The sequence below is a fragment of the Phaethon aethereus genome (genome assembly GCF_964289735.1).
Source record: "Phaethon aethereus genome assembly, chromosome: 2".
Lineage (NCBI taxonomy): Eukaryota > Metazoa > Chordata > Aves > Phaethontiformes > Phaethontidae > Phaethon > Phaethon aethereus.
The window spans coordinates 156875143-156896112 of NC_138582.1; the positions used below are offsets into that span (position 1 = coordinate 156875143).

The 20970-nt window shown below is 43.0% G+C and overlaps 1 protein-coding gene across 1 annotated transcript; it reads left to right on the forward strand.

Moving 5' to 3' along the window:
• Positions 1-15139: 15139 nt before the first annotated feature.
• GJD4 (gap junction protein delta 4) lies at positions 15140-20849 on the forward strand (the record flags this gene model as incomplete). The annotated part of the gene is made up of 2 exons (XM_082015346.1): positions 15140-16498; positions 19660-20849. Exons 1-2 carry the CDS (start codon positions 16435-16437, stop codon positions 20847-20849), a joined length of 1254 nt encoding a protein of 417 aa, XP_081871472.1. The 5' UTR covers positions 15140-16434.
• Between the last annotated feature and the right edge of the window lie 121 nt (positions 20850-20970).

Sequence of the window (20970 nt, forward strand, 5' to 3'; positions counted from 1 at the left end):
TGTCTGGGCTTGGTCATCAGGCTCTTCTCATTAAAGAAAGAAGCAACAAGATGGCAGATTGAAGAAAGGCAGGTGACAGAGCAGTACAAATAGACTGTTTCTTGTGTACCTCCTAGAATGGTTGGTCTGGTGCAATTTGATGTGGGGGAAAAAATGTGGTTTTTTCATTCCCTTTACACCATGTGTAATGTGTTTCAGCATTATGGGCAGAGACTTTCAACTGCTATTACCTGGAGATACTCTTTGGTGATGGTACACTAAGCAAGCTGTTTGGTGTGGTGGTAGGTGACAACAGTATACCTGCATTTCCCATACGAGTTGTCCAGAATCTGCAGGTTTGTAAAGCTCACTCAAGGCACTGGACAATATCTTTTGTGAAGATGTCAATGGTCTCTACAGATTGAGAGCAGCGAGTAACAACAAAATGTAAATTGTGAAACTGTACAATTTCTGGCTTACTCAATGTACTTACATAATTTAGTTTCATACTTTTTTTTTTTCCTTGCAGCTCTGACACTTAGGCTAGGGTTCTGTGGTAACTAATACAATAAAACTTTGAAGCTAGAAAATCTTTGGAACTAGTGCTGCTGCCCTTGTTGAACTCACTGGCGATGAAGCACATACTCAAAAGGCAAATGAAGACTTACTCATGTGACAAGTGCTTTACTAAACCAGGCGCTAGACACTTCCTTCACGTAAGAGGTTCTGCAGCGCACTTAAGCCTAGAGCTAATTCTCCTCTTATCTTTGTTTTCTTGCTTCACTGCCTCTGGGTTTTCATGCCTCCTTATTTTAGACATTAGTACAAATTATTCTCCATGGAAACAGTATCTTGGGAACTGGCAGCTGTGATACCCTTGCTGCCTTATATTTAAGCAATACAGATCATCCTGTGACCACATACTTCTCTTTCATGTGTTTCAGGCAAACTAAGCACTCTCCTGTGGAAAAAGGAGAGGCCAAAAAGATGGGATTGGTGTGTTAAAAGGGTTATGAGACAGAATTAGGTGTGCAGGCAAATTTATTTGTGTCAATACCAAAATGCATTAATGATACTTTAAGTAGCGCGATGTTGTTGAATTTCTTGGGCAAGGACTTCAAAGGGATAATTGTCTCCCTTCAACTGGACAGGATGTGCAGGTTGTATTGCCATAAATCCCGGGAGGAGGAAGACCAGATTGTACTGAGCAAAGCGGCACAGAAGCAACACATAAAAGACATACACCAAATAATCTTGGATATCATGCATTAGCATTGCAGGACTATCATGGTGTTGATACACTATCTAGCAGTGTTTGAGAAGTATTGGTGGTCACGTCACTTGTATAATTAGAACCTGTTCCTTTTGTGGCCTTAAAGTAGAAGGTCATCCTGTGGATGCAAAAACTTAGCTCCCTTTATGAAGTACTGGACTATCATCAATATTTGGAGGTAGACTTCACACAAAAAAAGTAGAACAGCTCCTGTTAAGAACAAAAGCTGCTGGGGGTAATTTGGTGGTGCTGTGAGGCTTCATGAGTATGAACATTGTGTAAAGAGACGTGTAAAGAGAGTCTCCTGCTTGTGACACCTCCTAGTATGTGTCAATGACACTTTTGACGTCACAGGGTGGGAGGGTAAGAAGAATTACAGACAGATACCCCCCAAAAAAACCAAAACCCAAACAAAAAACCCCCAAAACCCCAACCACCCACCCAAGTCCATTGTTGTAGTGAAAGTAATTCATAGAATCATAGAAGAGTTTGGGTTAGAAGGAACTTTTAAAGTCACCTAGTCCGACCCCCCTGCAGTGAGCAGGGACATCTGCAACCAGACCAGGTTGCTCAGAGCCCCATCCAGCCTGACCTGGAGTGTTTCCAGGGATGGGGCATCTACCACCTCTCTGGGCAACTTGTGCCAGGGTTTCACTACCCTCACTACGAAAAATTTCTTCCTTAGACCTAGTCTAAATCCACCCTCTTTTAGTTTAAACCATTACCCCTTGTCCTACCACAAGAGGCCCTGCTAAAAAGTCTGTATTTTTGCTTGGGGTTGCCCTGGGCCATGCGCAGGCTATTTCTTGCATTAGCAGTAGCAGAGTTGTGAACAGAGATGAAAAATTATTTTCCAAGTTCTTTATGTAGTCACTTTGCATAAAAGTGAAAATGGCGTACATTTCCAAATCACCACCAGCATGTGTAACATTAAATACTTAATTTACTGCCAGCAAGTATGCCTCTTACGTTTTACCGTAGGAATGAGTCCATAGTCTGAGCATGTACTTCAATGGCGCCTCGTAGGGCACCGATTCCAAATCCGTCTTCTAAGAAAACAGAGGACTGATTCTTACATCCTAGTGGGGTATATCTTGAATATTTTTTAATACTGTCAGGTAAAGTGATCTTCCAGATCTACTTGGATTTAATGCCTTGGATCAATGGTTTCTTCTGCTGGATAGAAATAACTAGAACAAAGTATAAAGTGGCAGTATTGCCTTCATCTGGAGAAATTATAGTCATGTCAACCTGACACCGAGCTTCAGTGAACAAAGGACTGGCCTGATTCTTCTGCTTCCCCATTTAATAACAAATCTACTTCTGCATCTCAGTGCCAACATCATCCGTGTTTCTGACCTGTGAGAAATCTAGACCATGAAATCATTGTTTTTCTGTGGTGGCCTGTCATTATGGTACATCAGAAAAGCTTTTTTTGTTCTGCTCTGGTTTGCTGGCACGTGGCAGCACAAAGTTGTTCTGCTCCTTAAAGCATGCAGATAGTAAACCACGCATTAACTAGAGCTGTGTGCTTAGATATCTGATCCCAGCTGCAACATTTTCCCTTCAACTTTGCTAAAAGAATTTTCTTTCAGAAAAAGAAACCAGGGCAAGAAATCAGTTGTGAATTTTTTCTGAAATACATAGATTGCAAATCAGCATCTGATTTTCCCATTTCAGATTTTTTTAATAAACTTTCATACTTGAGATGAATTTCAGTATGTGAGTGTGTGTGCAAGCATTTCTTTTTGGTATTAATTGCATTAGATAAGGAATTTCTATGGAAGTTGCTAATAGAAAAAGCAATTATTTTAAATGTCACTTGAACCTGTTGTTTGCCCCACTGAGGAATGCATTTGTCTGGATTCTTCATCTTGCTAAGAATAGGTAAATCCAGTGATACAAGATCGCAGGTTTTGGCACTGTCCCTTCCTATTGTAACATGAACGATGAACTTTTTGCAAATTACAGTATAAACTGAAAGCTTCGGAGGACTGGGGGAGAGGGAAGAGAAGAAAACTGGGACTTCGATTTCTTCAGCAGATTCCAGTATCTGTCCGTCTCCCTCAGCTTTTCTTCGTAAAGCGTCCTTAAAAACGGTTTCTGTTTCTACTGCTGAATGTACTGTATTCTCCCGAGTGCCGAATTGCTCAGGATTTGACAAAAAAACCCAACCACATCAATCCCTTGTAAGACTTGAGGCGCGCTCCCAGGGAAGTCGGGCCGAAACGCAGCGTGAAATGGAGATGGGGGAAGCGGGGGCAGAGGATCTCCTGGGGCAGCGGAAGGTGGCCGTGGGCTGAGCTCCAGCACCCAGGCTGAGGAGGTCGAGCTTCCCGCGGTGGCCCCGTGCTCCTGGCATTTCCGAGAAGACCAAATCTGGTCTCCTCCCTGCTCCAGTTGATGCAGCCTGACGTTTGCACGAGCAGCAGTGCTGCTCTTGGGTCGTTGGTAACACTGAATGTGGAGGTTACATCAGGGATTATGAAATCTTTCTTTTGCGTTTCAGAGCAGAGCGGGGTTGTTAGCCCATGGGTTTTCTGTGGCAAACTCATCTGAACATACTTCAACGGTGTATATAGTGGGTTTTGTGCATTAAATCAGAGAAAGTTGCGTAGCGGCCACCTGCCCCAAGAGCAAAGGGAGAGCTGAACTGACGCGCTGAGCTCACGTCGGGCGCTGTTGGATACTCGTGGTTGCTTTATCAGTGTTAGAGGGTTTGAAACCTCTAAACCTGGGGGATGAGTTAAATAATTGCTGAAGGTGGGAGGAGTGAGAGGGGCACATTAATTGAACTGAAGGTTCCCATTGCCTACTGGCATCGCAACCTGGGACAGGAATCCTTGGGGATCAGAAATAGGTGTCTGGGGGATTCTGCCACAAACCACTGAATGGAGCATTAGTCAGCATGTAAGTAACCATAATGTTAAACAGTAAGTGAAAAACTTTTAAGTCCTCCTGACTATATTCAGTGTGGAGAAACAGCAGTATTTACTGTGGGGGAATGCAGTTTAAACACGTCCTGAAGGACTCATGCTGATCTTTAAATAGAAGATGTTATAACCTTCCAAAGTTCTATATTTTTGCAGATAAATTAATTTGATCATTGAAAGAAAGATTAATTGTTTAGATGTACATAAACGTGACGTAACTTCCTTTGTCATATACATAAGAGAACACAGTTATATTCAGGAATGCAGATATTTGGTAATTTGTAAGATTGGCTTCCCAGAAATTAAAACATCATAGACAAACTGAGTGGGTGGAAGTACTTAAACAACTGTTCTTTGAGATGTTTCCTAAGACTTTTCTGATGCCCTAAATATTTTTTTTTTCCATTAAGGGAAATAAAGGCAGCAAAAAAAGAAAACAGTAAAAAAAAAAAAAATGTTTAAAAAAACTAAAAAAGAGAAACTGAACTAGTACCAGGAGTTAGGAGGCACAATGCAGTTCACGATGGAATATACCCATAAATATCTGTGGCCAGTTAAAAGAACTAATACGATTTTTAAATGTGTCAGGAACACAGTAGTTGGTAGCAATTTTGTAGGTTAGTTTAAAAAGGCAAAGTATCTGTCATAATGGAGAAGAGGCAGAAAGATTGAGCTGATGATAGTTCTGTTGTGTCTTTGCACGCTTTGCCATAGTAATGAAATTTCATTTTCTATTACCGGTACTAAAAGAATTTTCAGTGGAAACTATTTGATAATTTCGAGTGGGCAAAATCCCTTTACCCAGGTCACAGAATCACAGAATCACAGAATCACTAAGGTTGGAAAGGACCTTTAAGATCATCAAGTCCAACCATTAATCCAAAACCACCATGTCCCCTAAACCATGTCCTGAAGTGCCACATCCACACGTTTTTTGAACACTTCCAGAGATGGCGACTCCACCACCTCCCTGGGCAGCCTGTTCCAATGCCTGACCACCCTCTCAGTGAAGAAATTTTTCCTAATATCCAATCTAAACCTCCCCTGGCGCAACTTGAGGCCATTTCCTCTTGTCCTATCACTAGTTACTTGGGAGAAGAGACCAACACCCTCATCGCCACAACCCCCTTTCAGGTAGTTGTAGAGAGCGATAAGGTCTCCCCTCAGCCTCCTCTTCTCCAGACTAAACAACCCCAGTTCCCTCAGCCGCTCCTCATAAGACATGTGCTCCAGACCCCTCACCAGCTTCGTTGCCCTTCTCTGGACACGCTCCAGCACCTCAGCATCCTTCTTGTAGTGAGGGGCCCAAAACTGAACACAGTATTCAAGGTGCGGCCTCACCAGTGCCGAGTACAGGGGCACAATCACTTCCCTGCTCCTGCTGGCCACACTATTCCTGATACAGGCCAGGACGCTGTTGGCCTTCTTGGCCACCTGGGCACACTGCCGGCTCATATTCAGCCGGCTGTCAACCAGCACCCCCAGGTCCCTTTCCGCCGGGCTGCTCTCCAGCCACTCCTCCCCAAGCCTGTAGCATTGCATGGGGTTGTTGTGGCCAAAGTGCAGGACCCGGCACTTGGCCTTATTAAACCTCATACAGTTGGCCTCTGCCCATCGATCCAGCCTGTCCAGGTCCCTCTGCAGAGCCCTCCTACCCTCCAGCAGATCAACACTCCCACTCAGCTTGGTGTCATCTGCAAACTTACTGAGGGAGCACTCAATTCCCTCATCCAGATCATCTATAAAGATATTGAACAAGACTGGTCCCAGAACCGAGCCCTGGGGAACACCACTCGTGACCGGCCGCCAGCCGGATTTAACGCCATTCACCACAACTCTCTGGGCTCGGCCATCCAGCCAGTTCCTCACCCAGCGAAGAGTAAACCTGTCTAAGCCTCGAGCCGCCAGTTTCTCCAGGAGAATGCTGTGGGAGACGCTGTCAAAGGCTTTACTAAAGTCCAGGTAGACAACATCCACAGCCTTTCCCTCATCCACTAGGCGGGTCACCTGGTCATAGAAGGAGATCAGGTTGGTCAAGCAGGACCTGCCTTTCATGAACCCATGCTGGCTGGGCCTGATCCTTTGGCTGTTCTGCAGATGCCCTGTGAGCACTCTCAAAACCAACCGCTCCATAATCTTCCCTGGAACAGAGGTCAGGCTGACAGGCCTGTAGTTCCCAGGATCCTCCTTCCGGCCTTTCTTGTAGACGGGTGTCACATTGGCAAGCAATGAACCAAAAGGTTCTGCTGAGGCAAAACTTGGTTGGCTGGAGACGTTTCTCAGGTCTGGCAGCAAGCTACCTTTGGAATGAAGCTTAAGAAGAGTAAGTTTAGAAATGTGAGGCTGTTCAGTCTGCATTTGTCCTGGGCACAGCTAATGGGAAGGCTGAAGTGCCGTGCAAGTAGTGGGTGAGTAAATGGAGCATAATCGGTAGTCCTGTTTCATGGAAAATGGACTGTCAAACTATCGTTTAAAAACAAAACAGATTATTAATAGGGATGGTAGACAAAGACTTCTTACACACTTTTATGGGTAGGGCTACCAATATATTCTGTTGAATCACATTCAACGTGTTTGCTGCATATTTCTAGCGTGTTATAGCCTAGACTGTGTCTCCAGAAGCTGTAATGTTTCTTGGCCTCCTCCAGTAGCAGGAACCATGTAGGACTTGAGGAATCCGTTGCTTTTCCACGCAACTCACCAATAATCAGCTACTGGAAGATGTCTACAGACAGCAGTGGGTTCCCAAGATCTTTGGTATCTAAAAGCTAAATAACTGCTACCAAGAAAAATAGCTGCTGCCAGTACAAAGCCAACAATTATGTCTATCAGCAGTATTGGTCAGCAGCTCCGTGGCAGGCTGAACATGAGAATGGGACAGGCTGTGTTTCATCTCCGCCTGCCTAAACAGGACCTGAAGCAGGACCTAAATAGGCCTCCTTATCTGTGGTTTACCTTCCTGGCAAAATCTCCTTATTGTTCTCTCTACTTTGGCCCAAATTCAGTGTTTGACAATGTACCTACTGTGTGAGATTTCCCTGCCCCTAGACCACACTGGGAGCTGGCTCTGGGGACATGAACAGTGATGGTGGGCTCCCAGCTACATCCTGCCTTGGGGATGGGATCCCGTGGGGAAATCCACTCTTGGTGATTCTTGTCTATTTTCACAGAACCATAGATTCATAGAATAGTTTGGGATAGAAGGGACCTTTTAAGGTCACCTAGTCCGACTCCCTGCAATGAGCAGGGACATCTCCAACCAGATCAGGTTGCTCAGAGTCCTGTCCAACCTGACCTGGAATGTTTCCAGGAATGGGGCAGCTACCACCTCTCTGGGCAACCTGTGCCAGGGTTTCACCACCCTCATTGGGAAAAATGTCTTCCTCATATCTAGTCTAAACCTATGCTATTTTAGTTTAAAACCATTGCTCCCTGTCCTATCGTGTCAGGCCCTTCTCAAAAGTCTGTCCCCATGTTTCTTACAAGCCCCCTTTGAGTACTGGAAGGCTGCAAGAAGGTGTCCCAGAGCCTTCTCTTCTCCAGGCTGAACAACCCCAACTCTCTCAGCCTGTCCTCATAGGAGAGGTGTTTCATCCCTCTGATCATTTTTGCGGCCTTCCTCTGGACCCGCTCCAACAGGTCCATGTTTTTCCTGTGCTGAGGGCTCCAAAGTGGACAGAGGACTCCTGGTGGGGTCTCACTAGAGCAGAGTAGAGGGGCAGAATCCCCTCCCTTGACCTGCTGCCCACACTGCTTTGGATGCAGCCCAGGGTACAGTTGGCCTTCTGGGCTGCGAGCGCACATTGCAAGGTCATGTTGAGCTTTTCATCCACCAGTACCCCCAAGCCCTTGTTGGCAGGGCTGCTCTCAATCCCTTCATCCCCCAGCCTGTATTGGTACCAGGGGTTGTCCCGATCCAGGTGCAGGACCTTGCACCCTGCAACTTGGCCTTGTTGAACCTCATGAAGTTCACATGGGCCCGTTCCTTGAGATTGCCCAGGTCCCTCTCTGTGGCATCCCATCCCTCAGGTGTGTCAACCTGTCGTGGTTTAGCCCCAGCTGAATATACGGAGCATGACATTGTATGGTATGGAATACCCCTTTGGCCAGCCTGGGTCAGCTGTCCTGGCTGTGTCCCCTCCCAGCTTCCTGTGCACGCCCAGCCTTCTTGCTAGCAGGCCAGCACGAGAAGCTGGACTGGCCTTGACTACTTAGCAACAGCTCAAAACATCAGCATGTTATCAACATTTTCTCACCCCAAATCCAAAACACAGCCTCACACCAGCTTCTGTGAAGAAAATTAACTCTACCCTGGCTGAAACCAGGACACAACCACACCCCTCAGCTTGGCGTCATCTGCAAACTTGCTGAGGGTGCCCTCAATCACACTGCCTATGTCATTGATGAAGGTATTAAACAGTACTGCTCCCAACACAGACACCACTCCTCACTGATCTCCATCTGGACATTGAGCCATTGACCACTACCCTCTGGATGCAACCATCCAACCAATTCCTCACTGACCCAACCATCCACCCATCAAATCCACATCTCTCCAGTTCAGAGAGAAGAATGTTGTGGGGGACCATGTCAAAGGCCTAAGAAGTCCAGACAGATGACATCCGTAGCATTTCCCTCATCCACTGATGTGGTCACTCCACCACAGAAGGCCGCTAGGTTGGTCAGGCAGGACTTGCCCTTGGTGGAGCCATGCTGGCTGTCTCAAATCACCTCCCTGTCCTCCATGTGCCTTAGCAGAGCTTCTTTCACTCTGAAACAGATTCCTTCAGGATCCACGTTACCCTTTTGGGGTTATGGTAACAGTTTTTGATGGCATAAATGAGAGTCAGATCTTGAACTCTTATTTTTATTAAGGTCTGGGCCATCAAGTTTATGATGCTTTTCTCTTTAAAACAAAAAATCCTGGTTGATAGAATACATTAAGTACAAATACTATTGCAGTTTCACTGGGGAATTCCTCGAGTCCTTCCCAGTGTGTTCTGAGTTCATTAGTGATGATTATTAAAAACATTCTTTGGGAGAAAAGAAAACAGAAACTATGAAAACTGTAGGCACCTAGCGAAGCAGGTGTGAGTTGTAAAGCAAAGGTTTTGGGAGGAGGAATTAAGATCTTGAAATTATAATTTTTTTTTTCCAATGTTGTGAAAGTTGGTGTAGCTACAGTTTGTTTAAAGTACTTTTTACAAGGCCACTTTAAACTTTAATAAATGAACTATTAGCAGGTCACAGATTAAGGTCAAAACAAATCTTGAAAAATCAAGATGAGGTTCAAAAAATCATTTATCTGTTGTCCTGTAAATTATATCCTATGGCTGATGTACATACTTTAACTTGTACATTCTGATATTGATGCAAGACGTCTACTAACTTTTTTCCCTAGTAAGTTGTGAGTAGCAACTATGAGGAATATTAGGGGTTTTTTCTTCATTGTTCTTAAAACGCAGCTGAAGATTATTCTCTTATTGTGAAATAGTGTGATAAAAGTACACATTCCTTTTAGACAGAAATACTCTTCTGGATGAGGATTTTATTATGTGCAGGACACAGCCTTTTTGGGGATTTAAAGTCATATTTTCAAGATGTAGCTGAGCTTTAAAAGAATGTACCTTTTGACTTCTGCATAGGAATTAATTTAACCTGAAACCGACACCTCTTCACGTGCAAGAAGAAATCCCCACTCAGTACTGCCTGCAGTGATTCCTGAGGTTTAAACTGTATATGAAATAGAGGAAAAACTACCACATTTCTCCTTTCAGCTCCCTTCTTTAATTTTTATGCTGGTTTATGGTGCCTATGAATGACCATGTAGTTACAATTCATCTGTCCCTAGTGAAAGAAAAAGCAGTGCCAGTGTTCAATAACAGAGACAACAGTATAGGTTTTGTTTCTTAAAATGATCAGCCATGAAATACAAGAAGGTGTAAAGAACTCTTACTTTAATTCCACAGTGGCTGCCTGTATGTTAAATCTGAGATGACAGATTTATTTACTGATATCCAGAACGGACACAATAACCCCTTCTGTTGTGCATGTTGAAAACAGGGATCTGTTTGCTCTCCACAAACCAAGCAATGTTCATATTGAGAAGCGATAGCATGTAAGTAGTAAATTTAAAGCATAGTCAGCCAAAGATATTCTTGCCATCATCTGTTTATTATGAAATCTATTTCCTAATTACTTAAGGCATTTTTCTTATTTATTTCCACAATATCAGTACACCATACTTTTTGCCTGCCTGACTATTCGTTTGAGTGAAGAACCAGCCTCTCATTAGTGTCAGATGTTGGGCACTAATGAAACATGTGTTCACCAGCTTCATCATAAAATACAGGAGCCTGCAACTTTCCAAACCTTCAGATTTGCATTTGCACTGTGCAAAAACGTAAGTGTAAAACATGCTGTCGAATATTAAGTGCAAAATTAAAAAAAATAGCTGGAACCTCTCTTATACTAGATTTTTTTTGACTTACAGCAGAGCAAATTTCAGTAATAATGTCATGTGCTGGTGTAGCTACCTATTTCAGTGGGAGTTAAACAGATATTAATAACGTGCTTTCGAAAATCCCATGGACTCACTTTGTACTTTTACTACTTAGTAAATTTAAATGCTTTTGAACAAATTGGCCCTGAGCTCCTGAATAAGAATATACTTCCCATTACTTAATTTCCCTTCGGATCAGCTTGAAATGTTTAAAGTTCTCGGCTGAATATCTTTAAGGCTGCTGAACCAAAGTCTGAAGGAGAGCTACTTTTTCCATTTGTTGTCCTCTTAGAAGCAGGTTCCCTTTAGAAAGATGACCTTTCTGAACCTTCAAATATTTATAGTAAGGGGATCTGTTTGAGGCAAAGAAAGAGAACTGTCTAAATCCTTAAGAGCATGCAGTAAAACACAGTCTTTTTTTAGATTTGCTAAATTAACAGAGGAAAAGGGAGACAACAAGACATATGCGAGACTCTATAGGCACCAGGCTTAAGTAGCAGAGATGACCGAGCTAATGTGGACGTTACCAAGTTCAAGTACAATCAGTATGAGCGGTTAAAAGGAGCTGGACTCCACTGCTCTGAATGTCCTTCTGCACTGTTTCATGTATATGTGCATAGACATTTGCATATATTTGAGCTCATGGGTATGTATCTCCTTCCTGGGAGTGGAAGGTAGACGGGACGGGACGGGACGGGACGGGACGGGACGGGACGGGACGGGACGGGAAGGGAAGGGAAGGGAAGGGAAGGGAAGGGAAGGGAAGGGAAGGGAAGGGAAGGGAAGGGAAGGGAAGGGAAGGGAAGGGAAAGGAAGGGAAAGGAAGGGAAAGGAAGGGAAAGGAAGGGAAAGGAAGGGAAAGGAAGGGAAAGGAAGGGAAAGGAAGGGAAAGGAAGGGAAAGGAAGGGAAAGAGGGACGTGTTCTTTGAAAGTTTCCTAAAAGACCTTCTGCATAATGCCGTGATGGGGTTGAGGCAGTGGAGAGTAAGAGCACATTGTTTAAGCTCTCCATTGAGCAGTTCATGATTGATAGAAAACATTCACCACTCCCCTGCCTCAGTGTGCGTAGGCTCCATAGCCCTGATTCTGGAGTTATAATTTTCTTGCTTTCTCCATGTCTGTATAGCTACGATAGCTGCTCTGGGGAGTATTTCTGAGCATATTCTGGCAGAGGGACAGAGGTCCCAGGGAACACAAGGTGTGCAGCGCTGCTTGTGTAAGCAAGAGCTTTCCATGCTATGCTGGCTCCTCCGCTATGCGTGTGCTGTAGTAGGCATTTACGCGCGTTGTGAGATTACTTTGAAGATTGTCTGACGTGCTTATGTGCATGCATATGCACTATGTATGTTTTTAAAAAAGCATTTGTTCTGGTCAGCTTTTCCTGCTACTTGTTTGCTATAGTCCTTCATGGCTAGCTTGTTTTCCTCTTCTCACCCTTCTGCTGTATTTTACCAATTTTAAAAATAAGGCCATCAAGATTAGTTGCCTTAATTTTAATGTTTACTGTCCCTTCGGCATAGATTTTGTTTCCCTGAATTTATAGGTCATCTTCTGAAGAGCTAGATTTACTGTAAGATTGGTCACTAATACATCACTTTTGCTAACTAGAAAAATTCTAAATAGATTTTTAAATTAGACTTTAAAATATTAGATATGCATCTGTGTTTTTTCTTCCTTAAATAATAATCTTAACTTTTCCTTCTTAAATAATAATCTGCCAAAAAAAAATGGACTGAAATGACAGAAACCCTTCTGTATTCGGGAAGCTGCTACGCTGACCAGTTTTACCTTAACATTAATAAAATTGGTGCAGGGAGGTTGCTTTATTGTCAGGCGCTGTGTAGGGTGCAATCATCTCCTGTAGTAACTCCCACTTCACTGCACTTCCATGTAGTTAGTGTAGGTGTTGACTGAGTAAGACAGATGTGGTTGGGATTTGCTATACCAGAGGAATACCTCTAGTTCCTGGGAGTTTGGGACATACGATGTAGACTGTGGCACCCTTCAGGTGATTCTGACTTGCTCCTGGGTTGGGAAGCGCTGAAGTGGCTTAAAGTTAACTGTACTTCACCTCTGAATGTCATTCTAAGCTAGGTCTGGGTGAAGTGGCTTTGCTGGGTTTTGTGCCGAGTAACCCAGGTCTTAACCCAGGGACGTGACATAGGTCCACAATGAAATGCAGTTCCAGTAGTTCAGAAAGTTTTGGTGGGTAACTTGCAGTGATTGAGTCACATCTGTGAATTTTTGCAGGGTCAAGCCCTGGATCTGTTGTAAGTAGTTAGAAATGTGGACAGCAGTTGTGAATTTTAAAATAGATTTAATTGCATCTTCTTGTATTTCATTGTTGGTCTCTGAAAGTTTTCCAGTGGCTTTTAGGACCCCTTCTAAAATCAGAGGTGCTGAGATTCCGTGAGATTTCAAAGTTTAGCTTTACCCAAAACCATACCAGTGTTTTCTATTTGTGTCTCTTCTTTAACTAGAATTCAGTGCTCATTCACAGATTTGACAACTGAACTTTATTACAGCCTGCGAATGGTATTGTGAGAGATTCTAGTACCGTGGCAGGCGTGGAGGGATGGGGCTGTGTACCGCATGTCCATCTTCTGCTGTGGAAGATAGATAGTGCCATGCCAACTGGTGGCACTGTGGAACTGGAGTCCCTCTGCTACTATATCCATGTCTGTAGTATTGCTCTCCCTATTTACTGGTAGTCTTTGCAGCCAAACAGAGAACAGCTAAAGATAAATAATAAATGAGGGGAACTGTGTGCTGAATATCTTCAGATACAATGTTGAGTATCTTCAGGTGGGAACCCTGGCCTGAGAGATGGTGCCGAGTCAAGGGATGAAGAAACCACAGTCTATGTTTTCGCACAGACCAAACACCTTTCAACGACCACCTGAGCCCATAGCCCAAAGCTGGACTGATGACCGGGACCAGTAAAGCAGAGCAGGCCCATGGCCTGTGTTTTTATCCGTCTACAGACTTGTTCGTGCTTCAAAGGCCGTTTTTGTCAGCGCAGTGCCGCTGAGGGCCGTTCCCTGACATTGGCTATGTTTGTATTCCCTGCCTTTCTTTGACCAAGCTGACCCAGATCACAGCCAAAGGAGACCTCTGGGTGCAATAAATCAAAGTGGTCTCTGAGGTGTCCTGGATCGCTAGACAGACTGGGTCTCTTTCCAGTCTGAACTTGGGAAGAGGACACACCACAAAAAGAAGTGTCGGATTGAAGTAAGATACAAACTGTCTGGAAAAGCTAAAATAAAAAAGCTGAAGTTGTCTGGAAAAGCTAAAATAGAATTCAGACTTTCTGACATAAATCCAGCTCTAAGTTTGGCTAAGGTGAGTCTAGAGGGTAAATTGCTTGCTTGCTTTTTGAAGAAATCGGGCCATCCTACCTCAGCACACCCGTGCTGGGGGATCGGGTGTTGTTGCCTGGCCCAGTCCTGCAGGCAACAGTTTGGGGGCCTAAATCTCTAGCTGTTGCCCTTGTTTCACAAATGGTAGAGGTCTCCCACCGTAACAAGAAGCAAGGGTGTTTTAACTGGCAATACTGACAGTGACAATTTATAGCCTATTGTGTGGATGCAGCTGCTGAGCATTCATACCCTGCCACCATCTTGGCATTCCTGACTCTATTTTTGACAAAGGATGTTTAACTATGAATGCCTTCATATCTCAGCATGATTTATATCTTGGCCATTTGCATCTTTTCTCTGTTTCCTTCCTCCAGCTTTCCTTCCTTCCCGTACTTCTCCTCACACACACACATCTCTGGGGAAAAAAAAAAAGGGAGGATGGGGAATGAAGCTAAAACCATCATCACACACCATAAATACAGTTCAATAGCAGAAGGAATAGTTGTTTGGGAAATATTTTACATAAACCAATTCTGCAATCAGGAGAACTGCTGTATTTACTGCTGCAGTTAAAGATCTTTTTATGCAGTTAATGGATGTGGAGTTCTGCTGTGTTTCTAAATGCCATTTGTTCAAACTCTGCTTTTAGGGTTTCCTTAGGATGGCGCTCACTACAGAAAGGATGCTCAGCGTGTTGGCATCAGCGTGAGGCATTGCACACCCTGTGAGCAGAGAGCTGGGGTACATTGTACAGGTACATTTTACTTTGTGAAATTATTACTTTTACCTTTTTTCCAGGTAAGACATGTTCAGTCATAAAGCTTAGCCTAGTCACACCGGCGGTAAGTAACTCAAGCAGCGTCAGCACACAGCTCCCCGCCCGAGCCGACTCACCCTGCCCCCCCGAGCAGAGCCATGGCTTGAAGCACATGAGCCGGGCTGCGGTGACAAGCCTGCGCCAGCAGCCCTCAGGTGTCACGCTGCCACGACATCACTTTTCTCCCTGGCTATATCACACGCAGGCTCCTTTTGCTGTTTTTCTAGTTACTGATACCATTTCCTGACAATAAATGTCCATATTATGTTTGTCCCTATTACAGCACAGACTAAAAAGGACAGAATAACATCCCATAAGTAGTTGAACAGTGGGTGGAAAATGGTAGTAGTTTATTTTCTGCAAGAGAATTGCTCACGGTGGAGATGAGGAAAGAAAAACTGAGTCTTATTTCTGTACGTGCTCTTTTCCTGTTGTACAGCCACACAATGTCAAGGGCATGCTGTGCAATTGCACCTCGCAGTCAAGGACCGTGCACCCCGCGGGGCGTCCTGCTGCGAGGAGACAGCTCGCTCCATCATTGCTGCAGAGGCTTGCTGGGCTTTCAGATTGCTGGGCAATCAGCCCTAGGGTCTTTCAAGTGATGTCCGGAGTACCAAGCAGTTTAGGCAGAAAGAACTGATCTAAATTAAAAGTAAGTGACTTGTGGCATCTTGAAAACAAGCCTCCATTATTTTATTTTATTTTATTATATTTTATTTTATTTTATTTTATATTTTATTTTATTTTATTTTATTTTATTATTTTATTTTATTTTATTTTATTTTATTTTGTTTTATTTTATTTTATTTTATTTTATTTTTAGTGCTTCCCCTGTTTTTTATCATGCCTGCAGGGAGGCTCAGCCTGCTGCCTGGCTCAGCACACAGGAGAAAATTTGGTGCAGCTGTGATTGACAAGGCCACGATGTCCTGTCAGGGAGGCTGTGTTTTAGAAATAAAATTGCTTTGGGAAATTGCAATGGGATAGCTTCCAGTGAACTAAACTGAAAGTGCCTTTCAAACATAGGGATGCTCATCCTTTCCTACCCCCTTTCCTTCTGTTATCCGTCTACAATTCTCATGGGGAGGCAGAGAGGTCTCTGTTGCTTCCTGGTTTATGCTTTTCTTCCCTCTCTCCCCTCTCCCTGTCTTTCACCGCTGAAATATCTCAGCAATGCCAGGAGGCTGGTATGCCCCGGGAGGGTAAGAATAGTCTACAATGGCAGAGATCACTCCTGTTGTTGTTAGTCTACTTGCAGTTGTCGGGACAGAAGAGCCACACAAGAGGTAGGCAATTAGATCTGAGAAGTTAGAACTTTTGCAACACAAACTGTTAAAGCCTTAAGAAGATTTGTTCCAACATCCAAAACTAACAGTCCTGTTCAAATCATCAAAATAATCCTTCATCAATATGGTGCTGTGGACAGGTTTCTCATTGCCATCCTTGACACTTACCAAAAAAATCCTTTCTTTTTTTTTTTTTCTTTCTTCCCTGTCTAGGTCTAATCTCCTCTGGAAATGCCAAAATTGTTAGGACATCAGCAGCTGGAAGTGTTGTGAGCCTGTTCAAACATGGAGCGCTGGGACTCGCTGGGATTTTTGATTGTCACACTCAACTATAATGTGACTATTGCAGGTAAGTACTTTAAAATAGCTCTCTTCTTTCTTTTGCTGCTCCATATCCTGAAGCCACCCAAGTGTCCTACTGATCATCAACTTTAATTTCTAGCTATGCCTCTGTGATACTTACGATAAGAAGCTGTTATTTAGATACATGGTATGAGTGTTAATGTATTTCTTTTATTGTTAAACAGATTCCTACTCCCTCTCTGATAGATGTTTTCTGAACTTTACGTAAAATATTCTGGCAAGGTTTTCGAATTTGGTTTCTCTTGGTGCCTGAGCTCCAATGTCTGTTGTAGGGATCATGGTAAAAACACACAGAAGTAATGCTTTATTTATACCACATAAAGTGAACGTTAGAATGCACGCAATAGCTTTAGTGATGGATTAAAAAGTTTAAAGAAGGGCAAAAAACCTACCTGTCTTTTACAGGGAGAAGTTTGTGGTTTGTGTCTGTTGTGGTCAATTACTATTGCTTTTCATTCTTTATTTTTGTAAATGAACAAAACTCACCTGCATTTAAAAAAAACAACAAAAAACCACAGCTAACGGTCACTCCGAGTGCTTCTTTTTTTCCCCTTCTTATTTAAATAACACATTGTTCCTTTTTCACGGGCTACTTTAAGCAATGTGTGAGCCGGAGAAAAACTTCCAAGGGCCCTTTCAAAGACCCTTCGCCTCCAGCGCCGGAGTGTTGTGCAGTCTGCGCGGTGCGTTGCGGGGGGTACCCAACCCAGCCGCAGCGGGGTGGGTGGAGGGGCTTGTTCTAGTCCGTTTAATCAAGATTTAGTCATTAGGGAAGGCGATGCGTGGAGGGGTTCTCTCTGAAATGTGTGTCGTACTAAACTACTTCCTAAGGAGCCATTGATTTTTCTTAAGCAGCACTCCCTATTGTACATGTTCTAATTAAAAATTGAGAGTGAAATAGCATGTAGTGTTTTGAGCTTAATTAACTAATGTGCTTCAAACACTTCGAGGTCCTCACAGGGAAAAAATGCTACCTAAGGATGAAACATCGCTTGCTAAAGATGACTGATTCTGTACAGCTGGTGTTTTCTATTGACCCACACTATGTTGAAAAGAGACAGTACAGCCTGTCACCAGAATACGGGAAGCAGAAAACACAGCAAAACCACCACTAAATTTCAGGTGATTAAAGATAAAATGGAAAGGCCTCAATTTATTTATGGTTAGATAAAATACCATTTTGCCGGGAGCAGCAGGTTTCTCTGATGATCTCTCATACAGCTTATATACCCTTAACCTTTTTCCAGCTAAGTTTTTCAACTTCAGAGTGCAGTTTTACTGTTCTAGCCCATAATCAGTCTACCAGCCACAAACCGTTTATATGGGGTATCCGAACTGCCTGTTCGGTACGGTAATAGGTAGCGAACAATGCTGCAGAAAAGTTTGCATATTTAAAATTCACACCAACTACGGGGAAATAGCTTTATGGGAAATAAATAGAAAAGAATGCTGTTCAAGACACTACCTGTAAACAATTGTATATTTTACAGAAAAAATGCTTTGGGATCTGGATTTTTAAAAAGCCTTTAGAATGTGTATTGGTGCTATTTCACAGACTGCCTTTAAAACCTTGTGTGCATGTGAGATGTGCAACCACTATTAATGACTTGAGGTTTTCAATGCATTTCTCAACCATTAACTCCATGTAACGTGCTTCTCTTTAGTAACCGAGTCTTGCTGTTTGTCTGTCTGTGGTTACAGCTGGTTTCTTAATCTTTCCTTAAAGCACAAAATTAATCTTATCACTCTTTTCTGTTTTGTTTTTTTTTCTTGTTGTTCCTAAGTGGGTTTTTTTCCTCTTTTTTTGGCATGTTTTAAAAAAAATGTGAAATTAAAGCAATAGATTATTACATTAAATTACTTTTTTGAAATGATATAGGGAACTAGTGACAGGACTCAAAAGGAAACTTGAGAAATTCAAGTGCTAAACATAACTTCAGATGTTGAATTTTTCCATAAGTTTGTACAGAATGTATTTTAATTTTTGACAGTATAACAGTATATCTTTAGGCCTTCCTATCCTGCACAGGAAAAAGATTTCTTTTTTCTTTTCTTCTTTTTCTTTTTTATTTTTTTTAATAAATAGCTTTGTCAGTAATACAGCAGTATGTGTAACTTTACAAAGAAACTTTTAATAAAAACCTACCCCATCCAAAAGTCCTCCAAGGAACTATCATGAACAATACAGTCTCATTCAAAAGATATGATATGTGGAGTACCAGTGCCTGATCTTTCATTGCTGTTGGTGTAGTGGAGTAAGGACAAGGTCTGATCTTTCTATTCAAAGTGGATGAGGCCAAGCCCTACCTAAAGCAATCACATGAAAGAATTCAGGGAGAGACAAGTAAGCAGTGCATGAAAATGCCAAACTTGTAAGGCTTTACTTCGTGTTGGTACCAAGACAGAAGTGAGCTTTTGATCTGAATGGAGAGAAAAGCTGCGCACCAAGGTGAACGAAGGTTGGAAGACATGATCGAGATGGGGCAAACAAAGAAGCAGCAAAGAGAAATGACCAGGGTACACATGTGCACACACAAATGTACATTTGTAGAACATTTTGCATAATTTTGCTAAAAGCACCTGTTAACTATCTCACTAGTAAATACCAGTCTAGGCACAGCAGAGACATGTTGTTGGCTATAGTAAGTTTTACATATGATTTAATGGCCAAGACCACGAATAAATACTATGTCATGGAACCATCTTTTGCCTCTAGAAGAGTTTCAGACTGTATTAGCTGATCTATATTATTGAAACATGACAAAATTCAGGTGCAGACATATGAACCCAACAGAACTATAAGTGAAATGGGATTATTAACTCAATTGTGAACTCTTTTTATCAGACTTGGACATGTTCAAAGTGTTTTCCTTAGGCTTGAGGTTTCAGTTAGCATGGCTTATTGTATGCCAAACTCCTACGCTGTCGAGTCTAGATGAAGGTTATGGAATGTGTCATCTAGCACATTTTCACAGAAGTTTCAGTCCCAGTCAAAACAAAGACAAAGAGGAGCTTTTAAGAAGGGAGACTGATTACAGAGGCTATTTCCTCAAATGTCTTGTGTATAGAGAGAGCATCACTACATTACCTGCCTTCTTTTCCTTTTCAGTGCTCTGACTCTTTTTCTTACCTTGTCTTCTCTTCTAGGAAAGATCTGGCTAATGTTAGTAATTCTGCTGCGAATGGCAGTGGTAGTGTTAGCAGGCTATCCACTCTACCAAGATGAGCAGGAGCGCTTCATCTGCAACACCCTGCAACCAGGATGCTCCAACGTTTGCTATGACTTGTTCTCTCCTGTATCTCACTTTAGATTCTGGCTCATTCAGACTGTGTCTATCCTGCTACCTTATGCTGCATTCAGCATTTATGTTTTGCACAAGGTAGCTATGTACATTGTAAGAATGCACTGTTTGGCACATGGATGCAAAGGGAATAAGAGTTTATCAAGCCCCAAAGACCTGAAGGAGCTCTGTAGAAGTGCTGTTGTCAAGAGATTAGACAGCGGTGCCGACAGCCTAAGTGTCCTTAATTTTTCTGGGGCATATACTATTCATCTTTTTTTTAGGACACTACTTGAGGCTGCCTTTGCAGCTGTGCAGTATTTTCTTTTTGGATTTTTTGTTCCTGAGCGTTTTTCCTGTTACCATTCACCTTGTACAAGCACAGTTGACTGTTACATCTCCCGTCCCACTGAGAAATCCATCATGATGATTTTTATCTGGGGGATCAGCAGTCTATCCTTTCTGCTTAGTCTTGCTGATCTTGTTTGTGCTCTCCGGAGGATGACAGCAAGAAACCAAAAGAACAAGCTGCTCGCAAACCTCCATGTAGAGGATGAGTGCATTTTATGCCTTCCCCCAGCAGAGCATGGTAGCTCTTCGCCACCTCAAAATCAAGACTGTCCAGTATCAAATAACAGCCGGACCAGTGATGGCTCCTGCTCACTTCTCTCTGAAGAGGAAGAGGAGGCTGTTCTTCATCCTGAAGTGGTGGTCTCTGAGCAAACTGCCAACGCTAACCTTAACAGCAACAGCAATAAGCCCTGTATATCAGGAGATCTTGCTGTTAAGCAAGATAGCACTGAAGAACCCTTGTGTGCCAGTGACCACCAAGGAACTACATGCAGGCACGTGAGACCCAGGCTTCAGCAAGAATTCATTAAAGATACTGCCCTGACTTTGAGACCTCAGATCAAGTCTCACCTTGGAGTTTCTTCCTCTGCAGTTCAGAGCAAGGTTTTAGGATACTACCCTTCAGCTGAGCTAAAAAACCCTGATACACAATCAAATTATAGCAGTACTAGTTGCTTGAGGTCAAAAAAGTCAGAATGGGTATAGAGCCCTGAGTGAACACTACCCTACAACCCTGTCCCTGGCAGGACACATCATTGCATCACTGAGGAGTTTTCAGGTAGTTTCAGCTGGATCCCATGGCTGAGGTTATGCTGCAGAAACACTG